Below are 19,663 nucleotides of genomic sequence, written 5' to 3'. Positions count from 1 at the left end.
ACAGACAATGGTGCGCATACAGTTAGCCAGTATGCACAAAATGTCTTGCCGCAGCACACAGAGGCAATTCCATCATGTTTCCACATAGCACTCTTCTAATTCTAGTGGGAAGTGGTGCTCAGTCTCCTGTCCCTCAAAGCTAGTGGCAGCAACTCCAGTAAAACTGGGAGCACCCAGCTTAGCAGCACTTCTTGCAATAAAATCCTAATGAAAATAAATTGATACGTATTTACCCATATGCCGAGGAGCATATGGTTAATGCGTTTAGACATCACTAACAAAGTTAAGTCTCAGCTAAATTTGTTGGCTTCCGGATAAAGACTGTTCTCTACAGCAAACCAGAGCTGACAGTAATTTCAACTCCACAGCAGCGTGCTTTCTTTTTTAAAAAAAGTATCCAATTTTTTAAAAATGTGTTCCCGACCTACCTAGCAAGTTTCACAAGTACAGTCAGGGCAATTTGGTGCAGGTGTTTAGTCATCCTTTGGAAATGCATTTACGGTGCACACTTCATTAACCTCCTGATGACGAGCGCTGCTGTTGTTTGAGGTTTGGCCATCACAAAAAAATGAATGAAAACTGACAGTACAGAGCCCTCTGTGCATTATGCACAAAAAGAGAGGAAGTGAGTAGAGGGGCTCAGGAGCCACGCTTTGGGCACCACCCACCTGGCACACAGCTTTCCGCTCCCAACCCTGTTCCCACTGTTCATGCCTTAGTGTGTTAACATGGCCATCGGAGATGCTGGAGAAACTTTTGTACGTCCAGGAGGCTTCTTTGATTCTGGAACCTTGCACAACCGGGGCTTCAGAACTGGGGAAGCCTCTGCACAGAGGTAAATGTGTAAATGCATGGAGGCTTCCCCATCTCAGGCAGCCCCACCAGCATATGGTAGGGCTGGGGGGAAGCCAAGGGGACTGCTGCCACTGCCCCCCAACCCGCCTCAACTTCCCTCTTTGAGTAACGCATGAAGAGGGCTTGAGAAAGATTACTCTCAAAGTATGGGCTGGGAACAAGATAGCTCAGCTGGTAGAGCATGAGACTCTTACTCTTAGGGTTGTGGGTTAGAGCCCCATATCGGGCAGAAAGATTCCTGCATTGCAGATGGTTGGACGGACTAGATGATTCTCGTGGTCCCTTTCAATTCTATGATGCTATGGTTCTGACACAATTTCATAATCCTAGCTTGAGAATGCATAATGTTGATGTTTCAATTATTAAATCAATATGCTAATGCTTTAATTGCATATACAGTGGTACCTCAGGTTACATACGCTTGAGGTTACATACCCTTCAGGTTACAGACTCTGCTAACCCAGAAATAGTGCTTTAGGTTAAGAAGTTTGTTTCAGGATAAGAACAGAAATTGCACGGCGGCGGCACAGCAACAGCAGGAGGCCCCATTAGCTAAAGTGGTGCTTCAGGTTAAGAACAGTTTCAGGTTAAGAATGGACCTCCGGAACGAATTAAGTACTTAACCCACGGTACCACTGTATACTCTGTGTGAATTGCCCAAAGGACCTTGTCAACAAATGTTAGTTATATGACTCTCTCTCTCTATATATATACATACATACACACATATACATATACATATACACAGAGAGAGAGAGCTTTTTTGAAATATATGTCTCTATAAGAAAATGGATTTGCATGTGAAAGTATCAGCCTCACAAGTCAGTTGGGAATAAACATAATAAGTATGGGTAATTGCACTTTACTTTATGAAATTATACTGCCTGATATACTGTTGCCTGTTTTCCCATTCTCACAGTTCTCCCCCCCCCCCCGCCCTTGCGAAGAATTTGGGGTTTGAAAGTTTGAAGCACCCTCATTTTCAAGACAAATAGAAATGGTCTTTTGCAGGGTTGCATCCCCTGGTTGAATTTGTTTTCACAAATGGATCTCCACTGTGAAACCAATGGTGGGGCATTCAGATTTCTCTACATATTGTTAAAATGTAGAGATAGCAGATTAACTCTTGAAACACAGTTTCCACACTTGTTTTCCAACCAAGCCAGCCAAGAATATTGTTAGAACTGAGATACATTCTCCTACCCTATGTATCAATTAGAAACAGTATTTTTTATATTATGAATATATATGACAATTAAGCGACAATGGCTTGCCTAGTGCAGCTGACGATTCACACAATTTTGCAAAGGTTTCCAATGGGAGAGGATTTGTTGTTTTTAACTGAGCCACGGCTTCCTTTTTTTCAGCCCGTGTAAATACCAGACAAGGGCCATGTTAAGTGCTCTCCCCTCAATTTCCATTCTGTTTGTCTCTCCAAAAGCAACACAACACCACAACGCAAGCCTTTTACTATCTCTGCAAGCCGTAATTAAAACGAGGGCCGCAGACAATATACCTTCAACTCATCATTTGTCTCTTCACAGACCTATTCAGTTTATGGTTTCCAGTTTCTACAGCTCCTGTCTCTCTCAAACCTGGGAGAATCAGAGTTCTAGTTCCAAAATTACACCAGGGTTGATTTCAAGCCACTCCATGCACTTAGCAGTTTGTTTTCCTTTACTTGCTTATCAAAGGGTTAGGGATGGGGGGTTGGCAGATGCGGGGTGAGGAATGAGTCGCCTTTTCTGTGTCTCACCCACCCACTGCCACTTTGCCGCCTCCACCCTCCCGACGGCTATAAAACAGCTCAACCCGGCCAGACCAAAATCTAAATTGAGACAAAGCTCCCTGCTCTTCCACCCCTCCCTCCAACGCAGCCCCCATTTTCCATTCAGCAGAAGTGGGCCACTCGGAGGCAGCCGCCCAGGAGCTACAAGTAGGCCAGACGAGAATAAACAGCGCAAACAAAGAATATCCTGTCCACTCCGAGAGAGGCTGAAGAAAGAGTGATGTCTCCATTAAAATTCAAGGCAGGGAAGCAGCACGCAGCCTGTCAGCAGCCTAGCTAATAAAATGAAATAAAAAGGCGAGGGGGGGGGGAGTTTGCAGTGGAGAATGAAGGAAAACATAGGGTAAGGTGCAGGTGCAGCCACAAAAGCCAGGCACTTCACAGTTTTAAGGTTTTCCTCCTTAAGTGAAAAGGAACAAAGGGCAAATCCAAACAATTCTCATTAAGGTTTGTATTTCCCCTTCCTCCTCTAAGGAGCTCAGGAGGGCCTTCTTGGTAGTGGCACCCTCCCTATGGAAAGCCCACCCTTCAGATGTCAAGGAGAGAAAGAATTACACAACTTTTAGAAGACATCTGAAGGCAGCACTGTATTGGCAGGTTTTCTGCGTTTGATGTTTTTAATTATGTTTTTAGATCTGCTGTAAGCCACCCAGAGTGGCTGGGAAAAATAATTATAATATTTATTATTATTATTATTATTAATGATACACATGCCCTTCCTGCTCCAAAAAACACAACAGCTCTGTGAGGCAGGTTGAACTGCTTACCCCGTGAGCTTCAAGACAAATGGAAGACTGAACCTAAGCCTCCCCAGTTTAAATCCAATATCTCATCCACTCAGCTACAGGAACATAGGAGACTTATACAATGGATGCATACAGATTGCTGCTAATGCCATCACCTTCAAGCACCAGTGATGGAAGTGCACTGGAGGTGGAATAATTAGTAATGTGTACACATTACTTAGGACGCGGGTGGCACTGTGGTCTAAACCACTGAGCCTCTTGGGCTTGCCGATCAGAAAGTCGGCGGTTCAAATCCCAGCGACAGACTGAGCTCCCGTTGCTCGGTCCCTGCTCCTGCCAACCCAGCAGTTCGAAAGCACGTCAAAAAAGTGCAAGTAGATAAATAGGTATTGCTCTGGTGTGAAGGTAAATGGTGTTTTGGTGCGCTGCTCTGGTTTTGGTGTTCCATTGCACCAGAAGCGGCTTAGCCATGCTGGCCACAACCTGAAAAAACTGTCTGCGGACAAACGCCGGCTCCCTCGGCCTGTAAAGCAAGATGAGCGCTGCAACCCCAGAGTCGTCTGCGACTGGGCTTAAATGTCAGAGGTCTTTTACCTTTACCTTTTACACATTACTTGAGGCTAAGATCCACAAGTAGTAATGATGACCTGTGTGGGATTGTAGAAATTGGGCTTCTTACCGCTGAAAGCCCTGTCCAGAGGGAACCAATTTGGTTTGGAACACTGGGAACATACAGCTTGCAGACTCTCCCATCTTTGTGCAACTGTAGTCAAGATTAGTTAGAATCTCCAAAAGAAACTAATTTCTGGGATTTTTATGGTTCTCACCAGATTTTGCTTCAACAAACAAGGTCACTGTGAACTTAAAAACATGGAACCCCTTCCGCTCATGGATTTACGTTGCATTTAACTGTGAAATGCAAAAAGAAAAATGGCAGGAAGCCGGTAGAAACAGAAATCCAGAAAGAGGCACAGGATCCAGAGAGTGTGTCTTACCTCTTGAAAGTACAAAAGGTTTCCGATGAAAGGCAAAGGTGGAGGGTGGCGGATGCCCACTTTCTCCAGCCTGGAGAAGCCGGAGGTGGAATACCTGCAAAACAAGGAAAGTAATGAGGTTTGCACCAAGCCTTGCTTTAAGATTTAATGGATGGAAAGTCTCATGGCTAAAAGGAGGAGAGCCCTAGAACCTAAGGAGCATAGCTGGAGCATAAAATCTCCTTCCCTTGGATGTTTGCAGTATGAGACTGGACAGACACCCCTCAGGGACATTACTGGATTCTGATTCCCGTCATGGAATATCAAGAAAAGGTGGCCAAATACAGGCAAAGCACTCAGGTTGCAGATACACCTGATAAAATCAGATCCCCATGCCTCTAGCAATCTTAGAGACCACTCAGACCCTGTTTGTGGCTTTGAATAATGATTTACACACCGTGATCAATTGGGAGGGGAGGACAGGATTATTGATTCTATAATATCATTCCATTGCCTTTGATTGTGTTCATGAGCCTTCTGCAACTTAACTGCAGGATCTGGTAATTATTAAGAGAACTGCTCTGCAAAGGGTCAGCCTATTGCTAGCAGGGAGATATCAGGAGGCAATGATGGGCTCCTGTCCTGTCCCCTATAGGCACGGAATCCAGAACCATCATTTTATTGATTATACTTAGACACCATGAGTTCAGAAAATCAAACTAGTTAGAAAATATTCTCCTATTTTACAACAAGAATATCCCCTTTCCTCCCTCATAGTTTCCAATTAGCTGAAAGTTTACCTTTGCATTAGCCACAATTATTTCAGATTTATAGGCCTAGTGGACACCTAAACTGAAACCATAATTTTTTGTCTCAAGAAAACCAATAGCCACCAGACAGCAATGATGATTTGGCAATTCATAGGCTAGATCTCATGCCAAAACCTTCAGAAATAAGGATATACAGTTTCCGACACACGTACACACTACAGATACCATTACTTCTTTTCAGGAGGTCAGAGATAAGGAGGTCAACATTCACGAAGTCTTCCTTCTTCTAAACTAACATATTTTGTATGTGTTTTAATTAATGTATTGTCAACCACTGGAGCCCTTGTGACAGGGGATGTTAAAAATGTAGGTATTATTTATTCATTTTATATTGCGCCAGAAATATACTAGGTGCTAAATAATAAAGTCCAAAAATAGATTTTCGCACATCTTCCAGTCTTTGACAGAGGAAAACAGGTACAGTACACTTGCTGTATATATTAAGTGAAACAGTGAAGCAATAAGCAGTGTGGTGGGTGAGCAAAGTAAAAGGAGCTGGTGACAACCCCCCACCCAGGAATTTGCAGACTGTTAACATCTAACTACACCTTACTTGCACAATGTAGAAACCACATTTGAAGTTAAAGACTTCTAAACTTCTGCTTATTTTTACTGAAACAGATCTTATTCTTCAAATATTTAAAGGAACTTCAGGAATGTTAAAAATGTTGTGTGCACTAGAAAAGTTCCGGAGGCTTCTGTTCTCAAGTATTATACAGTCTTGTGCCAGGCAAATCAGTACGATTTCTTACTTATTTTAAAACTGTCCTTTCATTATCATATTCCAGAGCAGTTTACAGAACATAATAAAACAACAATATATCAAAAACAACAAATGCAAGCAAAGCCACAGTAGAAGAAGTTATCATTTCACTAAAAGCTCGTTATTAAGATCAGCAATTGCTTGGTTAAATGCGTAAGTATTTAACAGATGCCAAAACACAATGGATGCTGGTGCTTGCTGTACTTTACAGAGGAAATCTTCCATATTAGAAACAAGGGCCACATTCATGTCATACATTTAAAGCACCATGATCCCACTTTAAACAATGATGGTGGCTTCCCCCAAATAATTCTGGGAGCTACAGTTTATTAAGGGTGCTGTTAAAGGGATCCTGCCCATTAGGTCCAGTTGTGGCCGACTCTGGGGTTGCGGCACTCATCTTGTTTTATTGGCCGAGGGAGCTGGCGTACAGCTTCTGGGTCATGTGGCCAGCAGGACTAAGCCGCTTCTGGCAAACCAGAGCAGGAAACGCCGTTTACCTTCCCGCCGGAGCAGTACCTATTTATCTACTTGCACTTTGTGCTTTCCAACTGCTAGATTGGCAGGAAGGGTGCTGTTTGGAGACCCCTTATTCCTTTTGTAGAGATACAATTCCTCGAGTTATTTACCTGGGAAGAAGTATCGACTGTTAAACCACTTTGAGAACTGTAGCTGAGAAAAATAGGGCTCTCCTAACAACTTTCATCACCCTTAATAAACTACAGCTCCCACGATTCTTTGGGGGAAGCCAAGAATGTTCAAAGTGGGCATCATAGTACCTTAAAGGTACGGTGTGAATATGGCCAAATCTGATACCCACTCATAACCAGTACAGAAAGAGCTTAAGCAGATGTTACGAGAGATACACAGATGCTGCTGTAATGTGTCTCTCAGCCCCTTCTTTCGCATAACATTTAGGTCACTGTGCCTCCACTGGCGACACAACGCCATTGTGCCATACATTGTCTTGCCCTGTGGCTGACACCCAGTGAGATGAAGTGCGTGCAGGGTGATGTTGCCTTTGCTTTTTGTCACATGTGCTATTTGTTTAAACCGGACATAATGAGGAAGATGTAGGGAAAGAGAGATGAAGTAGCACCAATGAGTTAAGGCCACAGTACAGCTCTTGCACAGCCATTGTAGGCTATGCAAATATAAAGTTTATGTGACTGACTAGGAATCTATGGCAAAACCAGCCAGATAGCCTCTACCTCGCAGAATCCCAGTTTAATAGCTAAAACGTTTAAATGCTCATTTTCCACCCTTATAATTTTTGGGTGTGTTATTTGTTTTGCTACGCATGCCTTTGCTTTAGTAAGGAACAGATAAAAGTTGTTATGTATTGAGAGAGGTGGTGCGATTCTGTCTTTTTTTAAGCTTAAAATGCAATTTCACCAAGCAGTATAAAATTTCATAACATTTTTTCATCATGTAATTACATGCCTTAATTATGTAATTTGACATCTTAATTGCATAATTAAAAGGACATGATGTTTCAGCTTAATTAGACATCCTAATTATTATGCAAGTTCATATGCGCACATTGCGATCCCCTTTGCAAATGCAGATAGACAGATCTTCAGCCATTTTCCTAGATGTCAATAGGATGAATACATTCTGAACTGAATATATAAAGATGCACATTTAAATGGAAGGAAGCACCTGTCCCATAGTAGTATTAGTATTATTTACATCATAATGATTAGAGCGGGCCGCACTCTTCCATCCCTTACACACGGCAGTGGCATCACTTGGCAAAGGCATATCCCACTTCAACACACCTGGATAAGGAACAGGTTGTGATCTCAGTGCAGTCCCAGCAGCAAATATTAAACTGCTCAAGGAGCCATTTGTACGTTCTTCTCTTGCTCACACACATACGCTCAGGCACACATGCAGACTCATTCATGCATTTGCAAGTTGGCATGCGCACACACAACCGTGCTTTTATATATACACATGTATACTATGCTTCTTTAACTCCTTTAAAAACTATCAGCCTCTTTTCCTTCACTGAATGCTCCCCTCATTGCCCATAGCCAAAGACCTTTGCAAAAATTCAAGCCTAATTCTAGTTTCTTCCCCACCCTCCTGCCTACTGAGTTCTATACCGAACTCAGGGCAACACTGAAATTGAGGAAGAGGGAGCTGACAGGCATTGCCTCCCGTTGAACTGAAGTTAAGCATAAAGGCAAGCTGGCAAGAACTGGCTGTGTGCAGGCTATGGTTGATAGAGCAATGCCTCCTTCACCCTGATGAACCAGACTCTATTGATACATATAACACTAGCATAAACTTCCCTACACATCTGTTCACGCTATTCCCCTCTTGACCAGGAACGACTCATTTAAAATATCTTAAAGCTTTTTGAAAAACCAGTGTTCTCTATGTTTGCAACATCGCGGTAGCGGACCTCCATTTTCCCAATAGTTACTGGATTAGCCTTACTCCGTATCCTCTCAAATATCAACATCGCTGTATGACCCATAGTACCCCCAAGCAAGATTCTCCTCTTCTTGGAAAAGCATTACTTTGAATGAAACGGCTCCAGCCCTGTTCCCTCTCATACTAAACAACTGATAGAACAAGGCATGTGAACCCCTTATCTAAAACATGATGGAGAATGTCTATTGCTTTCAGTTTCCTCATTTTTGGAGCACAGAACTCAGTATGCTTTACATCAAACTGACAGTGAAAGAATGCTGATAGCCTAGTCCTCCATCACTTTCACCATTAATCTGTTTTCCACGCTGCTTTTGAAAGATGTGGTGCATTTCCAGGAAGGACACCAGGGCCTGAAGATCAGAGAATCTGCTGGGATTTAAAAACCATCCAGTCTGACCCCTCCACATGCTTCAACTGTCTCTATACAGTGGTACCTCAGGTTAAGTACTTAATTCGTTCTGGAGGCCCGTTCTTAACCTGAAACTGTTCTTAACCTGAAGCGCCACTTTAGCTAATGGGGCCTCCTGCTGCCGCTGCCGCACCGCCAGAGCACAATTTCTGTTCTCAACCTGAAGCAAAGTTCTTAACCCGAGGTACTATTTCTGGGTTAGCGGAGTCTGTAACCTGAAGCATCTGTAACCTGAAGCGTATGTAACCCGAGGTACTACTGTATTTGGGGTTTTTAAAAAACCGTTGGTAGTATGTGCAGTGCACACTGGCACTGCCATTCTTGCCATGACTGCCCCTGAGTCTCTAGAAGTTCAACATCTAAGCAATGGGCAGCTGCTTCTGGACTCTAGTGTGCAGGCGTGCATGTGCACAAACAAAAAGGCACAACACGCCTCCTCCAGGTGTGGTGGTAATGCAAGGAGGATGGAGCAAAGCTGTGCCTCCCGATTCCACAGCATGGGGCAGTCCTGTCACCAACACCTGTCACAATAGATATTGCTGACCCTTTCAATGCCGACAGGGGCACAATGTTGGGGGAGGGGCAGGGTCGAGGGGGGAAAGCACTTATTTCTAAAACACCTTTAAACAAAACAGTAACCATTCTCGTCTTGAATTGTGGTGCCCAGAATTGTACTCCAGGCATGATCTGGCCAAGAGAGAATATAGCGGTACTATGACTTCCCTTGATCTGGGCACTATACTTCTGTTGATGCAGCCTAGAATAGCATTCGCTTTTTTTGCTGCTGCATCACACTCTTGACCCGTGTTTGTTAAGCTTATGGTTTACTAAGACCCCTAGATCCTTTTCACATATGCTACCGGCAAGCCAGTTGTCCCCTGTCTTATATTTGTGCAGCTTTTGTCCCTACTGAAATTCATTTTGTTAGCTTGGGCCCAGTCCTCCAATCTGTTACGGTCATTTTGAATCCTGATTCTGTCTTCTGAGACATTAGCTACGCCTCCTAGATAAAAGTTATGATAACAGGCTGAACTATATTATCCAAAGAGCTTTTGACAGTGGCATAACTGTAAGAAAAAATTATTGATTAGTTACAATCCTATGCACACTTTTCTATGCACAGAACACCACAGAACTTAATTCTGCGTATATGTGCACAGGGTCAAACCACTAGATTAAAATCTTGTCCAATATTTCTTCTGCTATATTGAGAAAGTGTAGAGATTTTAGATCTAAACTCCTGTTTCACAGTATAAGATTCCACTTTTGACTTACTATGTTTCATAATAGTACCATTATCTGGGTCCGCATGCCAGAGGGAAGAGCAATTTTGGATAATATAGGACAGGATGCACTTCATAAATAGCTAAACAGGAAATTGTTAATGGTTTTGCGGTTATAATTATTGGGGGGGGGTGTTGTACACTGGAGGCTGTAAATAAAATGGTGTTTATTGAAACATGATTTGAGAAGTTGCTTTGACCAGTTGTAAACCAATTCTGTTCTTTGCTATTCATACGAATTTATCACAGGGTCTATTTAATTTAAGTAAAGGATTTGAAACAGCATCTGAAGCCCTATCAGAATGAATGACTTCACTATAGCCTCATGTATGGGGAGAGAGACGTTGATTTTTATTTTTAATGATACCAAGCTGGAAAAATGAAGACACACATCAGAATGTTACCCTTTCCCCACTATCCCAAACCTTTCCTCATAATGGAAAACAGGAATTTTCACTGAGGAGGGAAACATCCAAGATAGTGTTCACTGAAGTGCTTTCCTCCTAAAGGGCTGATAAAAAGAGGTTTTTCGTTTTCAGTTGTGGCTGCTGGCATATTGGCAAGTGCAAGGCTGAGCCATCTCTCACTTATGCACACCTGGTTTATGAAAGAGAACAACAAACAGGAGAGATGACTCAGTAGCACTTATGAAACACACACATTCGTCATCTGAAGTTGCTGTTGTTCCCATTGTTTTCTTAGCAGGCTGCAGCTGGCAATGATAAACCAGGACAAAAGGGTAATTGGCTATAGCTCTGTTAGATTACCAGTGTTGGGAGATAAAATATATTCTGGCAGGCCACTGAACTGGCAAAGGATAATGGGCAGTTGCAATGTCAAGATTTCCTACTCTTAACAGCCACTGTTGATTATATTTATAACTCGTCCCTCCCTTAGGGGACGAAGAGGGAGTGTCCTGCCCAGGTATGCATCAGTTACAGATGACCCTATATAAGACTCCCTGCAGGCACAAAACTAGCCCACCAGGAATATCCAAAGTGGTACCCCCTAGCTGCAGCCAGGATACTATTTAATTTACTTATATTTACATACTTTATATCCCAAGTGGACCTGCTGCAAAAAGAGCTTTTAAGCTCTCCACCATGCCTAGATTTATCTCATGCATTTGAATCAGCCTGTCTTCAATTGTTTATGGCTGAAATTGTGCTAGTTAAATGTGCGTAAGACACAATCATGCTGCATTACATTTCATGTGATATGTAAACATTCCCTGCTGTCTGAGGTCTGTTACTCCAGTTACATCTTACAGTGGGTTTATGACCATATAAATAAATCTGCTCTGACCAACCAAAATATGAATAAGTAACCAGTGCTCAGGGCGGCATGAGTGCCACCCAGCAAAAGACCACTGGTTAATTTATAAAACCAGGGAAGGAGGTAATGGCACCATAGATGACCTGGAATTCATATTCTTTAGAGCCAACCTATGCGTGCGGGTTGTGGAGTAGTAACTTTGCAGGCTATGCTCAAGCTCCATGAATCTGAAGAACGGTCACAACATATAACGCAACAGGCTGCTTAACATAAAACAGTGTAGAAGCTTCACCCTGTAGATGAAGCAGTTGCAGCTAATCTTCAGAGAAGATTTGCACGGTCTATATTTATCCAGGGTTAAGAACAAAACCCTTCAGGCTAACAAGTCAGCAGTACAGCTAAAAAGGTAAAGGTACCCCTGCCCGTACGGGCCAGTCTTGCCAGACTCTAGGGTTGTGCGCTCATCTCACTCTATAGGCCAGGAGCCAGTGCTGTCCACAGACACTTCTGGGTCATGTGGCCAGCGTGACAAGCTGCATCTGGCGAGCCAGCGCAGCACACGGAACGCCGTTTAGCTACTACCTCTTAAATCTTTCAGATCCACAGGACAGCTTAAACAAGCACCTGGTTATGTAGTGCTGACTTGATGCTTTCATGCTCGGATTAAAAGTAGCCCCTCCCGACATTTGAGAAGCTCCAGGTTTTTCAGGTGAGAATTACAGGTGCATGGAAGGGAATCTCAGCAGGTAACCAGTGTTACTTCTTTCTTCACTCCCCTTTTACATTCCTGTGCCCCTAGAACAATGTCCATTCTTCAAGTTTAAATACCACGTACATTTAAATTACTTCAAAGCTGTCCCAGCACCCTTTGTTCAGTTTTCTTTTTATAACACTCCTTGCGATCTTGAATAATAAACAGAAATTCCTCAGTGTTCAGTTCTGTGGTCAGATTAATAGAGGTGGATGCTGTGGTCAGTTGGGGTCCTTCGCTGTTATGTAATTAATCGAATGCCCCTTTTTCTGGAAAGTAGGTATACAGAGAGCCAACTTTCAGGCTTCCTTAAAAACTCCCCAGAGCTCATAACATTTGGGGGGTCTATAAACAGGGGTCAGGATTCAAGGCCTGCATAACAAAGGGCAAAATGGGTCTTTACCAGGGGTGTCCCCATTTAAGCAAGACTAGTTTTAGTCTCGCTTTAAATGTATTTTTTGTGTTTTCCAAATGTTTTTAATTAGCTCATGTGCAAATCACAATGAGATCATAGCTTAGAAGGCAATTGATAAATTCATTGTACAAACAAATATAACAACTAAATATAGAGTGGCTGTGTATCCTATTTTATAGATAGTCATCTTTTGAAAGAGTCCTCTGTCTGAAGGGCTGTCCAGTCCAAGCCTGGTTTAAAGATAAAGAACGGGCCGTGAAACCACAAAACAGGCACAAGTCATTGGTTACCGTCTTTCAATGCTATACTGTACTGTATTTCTCAGTTTGCATCAAAACATAAATTTGCAGATCACTGTCCTCTATTCGACCTTTATGATGATACATTCCCCCTCTCTTTTCAGCAAAATGCTGCAAGCGTAATGCAGGAGGGTACAGACTTTAGGGGAATGTTCAAATGCACTCTCCAGTGCTATGAGCTCTTTCCACAGGGAGGCAGCTCCAGTCACTATAATTCTGATATATGCTACACTTTTGCTATAGTATTTGGATATTTTGTGCTCAATTAATTGCTTTTGGCTTTCAGTTACCATCTTTGGGCTTTCTTCGGGAAGGAAAAACAAGATGCAAGCAATAAACGAAATGAAGTTATCCTCTTGAGTGCTATCAATCGGTTATTTCTTCCAGGGAACTTTTGGAAATTTAGCTCTGTGAGGGAAATAGGGGTCTCCTAAGAATTCGGCACCCTTAAGTGCCCAGGATTCTTTGGGGGAAGCCATGACTATTCAAAGTGGTATAATAGTGCTTTAAAGTATGGTGCTGATGGTTCTAAGTAAGGAATCAAAAGGAAGAATGAACACACAGCTAAACTTTTCATGTACCAAGTATCAGAAGGAAAGCAACAACTTTGTACTTGAGGGAGACAGAAACTTGCTGGTGTTCAGAAATCACTCTCTTCCTTACTGCTGGTTCAATATTTTTCTCCTTTACACAGTTTGAACTTGTTCTTGGCCTCCACGAGGAGCACAAACACAAGACTTCCATATGAATGAGGCCTTTTATGTAACTCACAGGTGCCGCTGTGTATAACAGTACATGTGTAATAAATATGGCACAGATCCAGCACTCCAGGCACAGCCAATACGTCTTGAAAAGTGACCACCAGGAAAAGTCCAAAGAGGCTATTTTTAAAACCATGAACGCTAACATAACTAATGAGTTTTAGCTGGAAATAAAAAATAAACATATTTGCCAAAGATTAAAAAAGTAAAATTGCAGCATTAAAACGAACAATTCAAAATACAACACACAACACACAGAGAACAAAAGCAGATAGTGTTATCTCAAAAGATGTTTTCAGTAGAAAGTTTGCAGAGCTAAACTTTGACGGCAGAGGCAAGACCTGTTGCACAAACAGACTTTTTACAAGCTACTACAAGTGACAAAACAGGGATGGAGAGAAAAGAGGAGGGGAGGCCAAACATTTGTAGTTCAAAACACATTTTAAAGCCTGTTCAAAAGAGCAGTTGGGAAGAAGATAGGAAGAGCTCCCTGCTGGATCAAACCTAGGGCTTCCCTACATACTTGCTATGAAGCCCATTGAATTATCTTTAATTCCATGTACTTGTGACAGTTTAATCAACAAATAATCTTGTAGTACCTTAAAAAAAATTATTACGGCATAAGTGTTTGTGACGTTGTGCTCAGGGAGAGTGCTGCTGTGCTCAGGTTCTGTTTGTGACCTTCGCACGGGCATCTTGTTGGCCACTGTGAAAACAGGATGCTGGCCAAGGTGCTAGACTCCAGCCCATGAAAGCATATGCCAAAAAAGCAGGGCAATTATTAGGCTTTAAGGATGCTACACAATTCTTTGTTTGATGTACCAGGCAAACTGGCTATCCTTCTGGAACTTTTCACTATGGGCAGTTAGACAGTGTTCCCAATCCTGCCCCATATTAATAATATTTGAGTCATACTCCAGCATTTTATCCCAAAATGTTTCCTTGTAGCTTGTGCAAGAGCAAGAATTGCTGACCCTCAGAGCAATATGCACACACCCTACTTTTCTGAAGGAGTCGCTGTTCTGGATACGGCTCCTGACTGAAATGAGGCAAGCCAAGAACACAAACTCATTCAGAAATGCAACAAGCAGTTTCTGCAGGAGGTAGGTTTGCTTTATTATCAATTTATTCCCTGGACCTTTAACAGCAGCCTAGCATACCAGCTCGGAATGCTGTGAAATGCTTCATGAGAGTATTCCTCCTCCCTAAGAAAATCTTTAATAAAAATACAAAAAAAAAAAAAAGGACACAGGAAGAGGCCATGCTTTTAGTTTTTGGCCAAACAGTAACTCTCTTCTGATGGGATAGATTTGAACATTTAGCCCTGCCCAATACAGAAACACAAAAGAACTGCTCATGTCTTGTGGAATGGAGTCATGCCCAGAACAGTTAATCATACACAGAGGCAGCAAGCAGCCCCCTTCATAGATGACACTCTGGGCTCGCAGGGCCTTTCTGTTCATTTGTTGTTGTTTTCTCCCCCATGGCACACCCAGTGAAGCTGATTGGCAGCCATTTTAGGACAGACCCAAATAGCAGCATGCAATTCAGTCATTGCCACAGTACAGTGGTACCTCGGGTTAAGTACTAAATTCGTTCCGGAGGTCCGTTCTTAACCTGAAACTGTTCTTAACCTGAAGCACCACTTTAGCTAATGGGGCCTCCTGCTGCCGCTGTGCCGCTGGAACACGATTTCTGTTCTCATCCTGAAGCAAAGTTCTTAACCCGAGGTACTATTTCTGGGTTAGCGGAGTCTGTAACCTGAAGCGCATGTAACCTGAAGCGTATGTAACCCGAGGTACCACTGTATGCAATAGCCAGTGGCTTTAAGACTGTAATCCACAAACTGCGTGCCACAGGAGATTTCAACAAGTCCAGCATGCTGTTTCCTTCTATGGCTAAGCAAGCTGCCTTGTCTGCCCCACCAGGAACTAGCATCCAGGGGCATGCTGCCTCTGAATGGGAAGCTCCACGTGGACATAATGATGAATCTCGCTACTGGCTAACCAGTTGTGATGGAAACATGAAATATCAATGTCCAGAGGCAGCTGTATCACAGAATACCTAGCGCTGAGGAGTCACAGCAGGAGCAAGCTATTGCTTTTCCAACCCTGCTTATGGGCTTACTGAAAGTGTTTGTTTGGAAATGGAGGTAAACATGATGTTGGACCAGATGAACCAATGCTCTGAACCAGCTGGGCTTTTCTTACGCTCAGGTCATATACGGCACGCAGCTTGGGAATTACCAGTTTGCGGCATATTCTCGCAAACAGGTACTTGAGATAAAGGATAGAAAGTGCTGTCAACATACAGCTTAGTAGCTGCTTAAAAGCATCTGGAATAGTGGCAGATGGGGATTGCATGCTCTACCAAGGCAATAAGCCAAACCTCAGTTTTTTCAGGTGGTTATAAGAAGCTGGTAAGGTTGCCAACACAACCAAAATTCCGTAATCCTGGGTCTGGCTAATTTCCAGAACAGGAGGCTTTAAAGCCAAAGCTAAGCTTATTTGTTGTGTCAAAGTGAGACTTTCCACCAGGTGCCGTTCCTTCTGTCACCGTGCCATGGAAGGGAAGAAGATGCACCCTTTGATGCAATTCTTTTAAAGGAAAATTTCAGAAAGTGCTCATCTGGTTCTCATTCTCCACCCTTCCACCATGTATTTGTAAATCTCTAGAACATTTCATTTTCTTTTCTGACTTTTCCCAACATACAACCCTATCATAGAATCATAGAATCATAGAGTTGGAAGAGACCACAAGGGCCATCGAGTCCAACCCCCCCTGACAAGCAGGAAACACCATCAGAGCACTCCTGACATATGGTTGTCAAGCCTCTGCTTAAAGACCTCCAAAGAAGGAGACTCCACCACACTCCTTGGCAGCAAATTCCACTGTCAAACAGCTCTTACTGTCAGGAAGTTCTTCCTAATGTTTAGGTGGAATCTTCTTTCTTGTAGTTTGGAACCATTGCTCCGTGTCCGCTTCTCTGGAGCAGCAGAAAACAACCTTTCTCCCTCCTCTATGTGACATCCTTTTATATATTTGAACATGGCTATCATATCACCCCTTAACCTCCTCTTCTCCAGGCTAAACATGCCCAGCTCCCTTAGCCGTTCCTCATAAGGCATCGTTTCCAGGCCTTTGACCATTTTGGTTGCCCTCCTCTGGACATGTTCCAGTTTGTCAGTGTCCTTCTTGAACTGTGGTTCAGCTTATGCCAGTATTTGGGTCTACCTCCGGATGCTCAGAGACAAATAGTTTCTTGAGTGAAAAGAGCAGGTCTCATATCCAGCAGTCTGGGCTATGCTGCAATGTACGGCATTTGCCCAACTTCCTAGGTTGTAAAGGAATGTGCAAATGAACACTTTTTAAGAAAAAAAGAATGAAGAAGAACAGGACATTTGGCCAGTATTTTGCTTCTTGGAATCTGATCCTGTAAATAAGCAGTTAAGGAGGAAAAAGTGGCCTCAATACTACCATATGCAGAGGGCGCAGAGGTGAGGGGCGGCGGGGCAGAGGATTTGCAGGGATCAAGGGAATGGGCCATCATTGAAAGACATCTTCCAGTGGTCTGTAGCATCCCTTCCCATCCAGCTACTGCTGCAAACAGCACACATAGATTCAGGGCAGGTTCCAAATAGCTATTCTGGTTGATATGACAGGTTTTAACTATTTCCCCAAAAAAGCAAAAGCAAAATTGAAAAAAAGTTTAGAAAATAATAATTAGGTGGGGAAGTGGAAGAATGCAAGTCTTTGGTAATTTAAATTTTTCTTTTAAGATTTATCCATACTGATGTGCCATTTATAGCACATCTCATCTCAAGATGAATACATGACCATAAAAAAACGTGAAGATTAAAATCAGATAGATGAATCAGAAAAAAACACAGCATTTAAAGTAAAGGAAGTGTAAGATATAGAGGACCATAAACATAAAACGCAACACAGATTTTAAAGTGTGCACACCTAAAACGCGTAATCTCCTAAAATTTAAAGTATGCATATGACAAACTACTATTTGAAAATGCATGTTCCTTACACACCCACTCATCCTACAGGCCATTGCAAATTAGGACGGCCATGTATCCCTTTTTTATCCACAGGACAGGCCTGTTCAGTCCGTTTTAAAGATAAAGAACCCTAAGACAAGCAAGCAATTTGCACCTGGACAGCAGACGGAAGATACCCATAGGTCACCTGGTGACAATCTTCCATGATACATATGAGATGTCAGCGGACTCCTTTTGGGTGATCCAGTAGAGGCCACCCACGGCCAAGTAAGGGTAGTTTTACCAATGCTACTTTGCCAGAATAAAGTTGTTTGCAAAGGAGAACTCAGAGCAGGAGGTGACAGAGAGAAGCATGTGTAATATTCTTTAATCCACTAGGTAAGCCATTGCTTACGGTATTCCTGCCTGGCAAAAGAAGCCCCACACTGCAGCATGGCCAAGTAACAAAACACTGATTGCTCTATTGTTTGGGGCATGTAAACATGTTTCACAAAAGGTGATAGAATCAGTGGAATACACCAGTGCACTTATTCTGATGAGGAGGACTCCAGGACAAAAATTCAAACTATGGTCCTTCTAAGATTTTCTTTTATTTATCCCAGAGGTGGGCAGACTTCAGTTCTGCTTTATCTTTTCTTTTTTTTTAATTAAAACTCCCAAGATCATTGCACAGTCGTACCTTGGTTGTCAAATGCCTTGGTACTCGGATGTTTTGGCTCCCGACCGCCACAAACCTGGAAGTGAGTGTTCCAGTTTGAGAACTTTTTTGGAAGCCAAATGTCCTACGTGGCTTCCAATTGAGTGCAGGAAGCTCCTACAGCCAATTGGAAGCCACGCCTTGGTTTTTGAACCATTCCGGGAGTCGAATGGACTCCTGGAACGGATTATGTTTGACAACCAAGTTACCACTGTACATAAAATTTGTATAATTAAAGGCCATGGCACCTCTGAGCACATTCTGAGCCTGGGAATTTGTTTCCAGTACCAAAACTAAACTGAGTTTGCACTCAGAATTTCTTCCTTGGTTAGCTTTTTTTCTTCTCCTCCTTCACTACAGAAATCAAATTTAGTTGAGGGAAGTGGGTTTATTATTGCCATTCCTAAAACCAATGGAAATCAGAAACCCTTGTCCACTTACTGCAAATCAGCTAAAGATCTACCAATAGATCCCATTCTGCTTTCTGCTCACCCTTGATTTGTGTCAAGGGTGTAGGCCTGTTCCACATTACATTTGAACAAATGAAGTTCATTCCCAGCACAATCTATCCCCAGCCAGCCTTGATCGAGCATCAGTAGAATAACAGAACAGTGGGGAATTCTATAGCCAGCAAAGAAACCAAATGGGAAAAGTATCAAGCTGGGCTTACAATTAAGTCCTCATTTCAGATAGTAGACTTGGGGGGCGGGGGGCGGGATGTAACGAGTGGCAAATTTGGGGCAGATTTCCTGTGAGTGAACATACAAGATTTTTCACTCCTTTAAAAAAAAAAATTCAGTAAAAAGCCAATCTTGGGAGCCCAAAGATTGAATTAAAATAATTTTATACAGCCTCTCTTTTCCTCCTTTTGTAAATCCTCAAATGATTTACAAATTATAACAATATATAAAAGTGACAATTAATGGAATCTAAGCAAGAGCAATGAGAAAAGCAACTCAGCATCATATGATGAATGCACAACAGAAAACTGAATGTCCTGACCTGCCAGCAAGAGGTTAATAAATAAAAGGCATCATGGGTGTTCTGGGACAGAACATCATTGAGTTCTAGGGCTATAACCAAAAAGGCCCTGCTTCTTGGGGAAGCTAATCTAACCTCCAGATGGAATTCTCAGCCGGGGCTCACAGGCGGCTATCAGTTGTTGAAGGGGGAAGGCATTCTCTGAAATTTACTTGGGACAGCGACTTCAGGAAAGTTGTGCCATCTCAGAGCATCTCTTATCTTACCACAGTGAGGAGGACTGCTATTAGGGGGCTGTTCAGTCCGCTGCCCAGGTACAAAGGTTTGAGGGGCAACTTCAAGGCCTCTGCTCACCTTTCTTGATGTTTCTTTCCCTTTAG

The 19,663-nt window shown here is 42.7% G+C and overlaps 1 protein-coding gene across 4 annotated transcripts in view; it reads right to left on the bottom strand.

The window, feature by feature from the left end:
- The window catches only part of TBXAS1 (thromboxane A synthase 1), a 206,021-nt gene that overhangs the window by 160,414 nt on the left and 25,944 nt on the right, over nt 1-19,663 (bottom strand). For all 4 annotated transcript variants that reach the window (XM_081878943.1, XM_081878940.1, XM_081878941.1 and 1 more), the window contains exon 3: nt 4,386-4,479. In XM_081878943.1, coding sequence (XP_081735069.1) covers nt 4,386-4,479 — 94 coding nt within the window. The remainder of the gene's footprint in view (nt 1-4,385; nt 4,480-19,663) is intronic.

Source organism: Podarcis erhardii, assembly GCF_964252035.2.
Source record: "Podarcis erhardii genome assembly, chromosome: 10".
NCBI lineage: Eukaryota > Metazoa > Chordata > Lepidosauria > Squamata > Lacertidae > Podarcis > Podarcis erhardii.
Note: the sequence above shows the minus strand (reverse complement) of the source record. Positions and strands in the feature narration are given on the sequence as shown.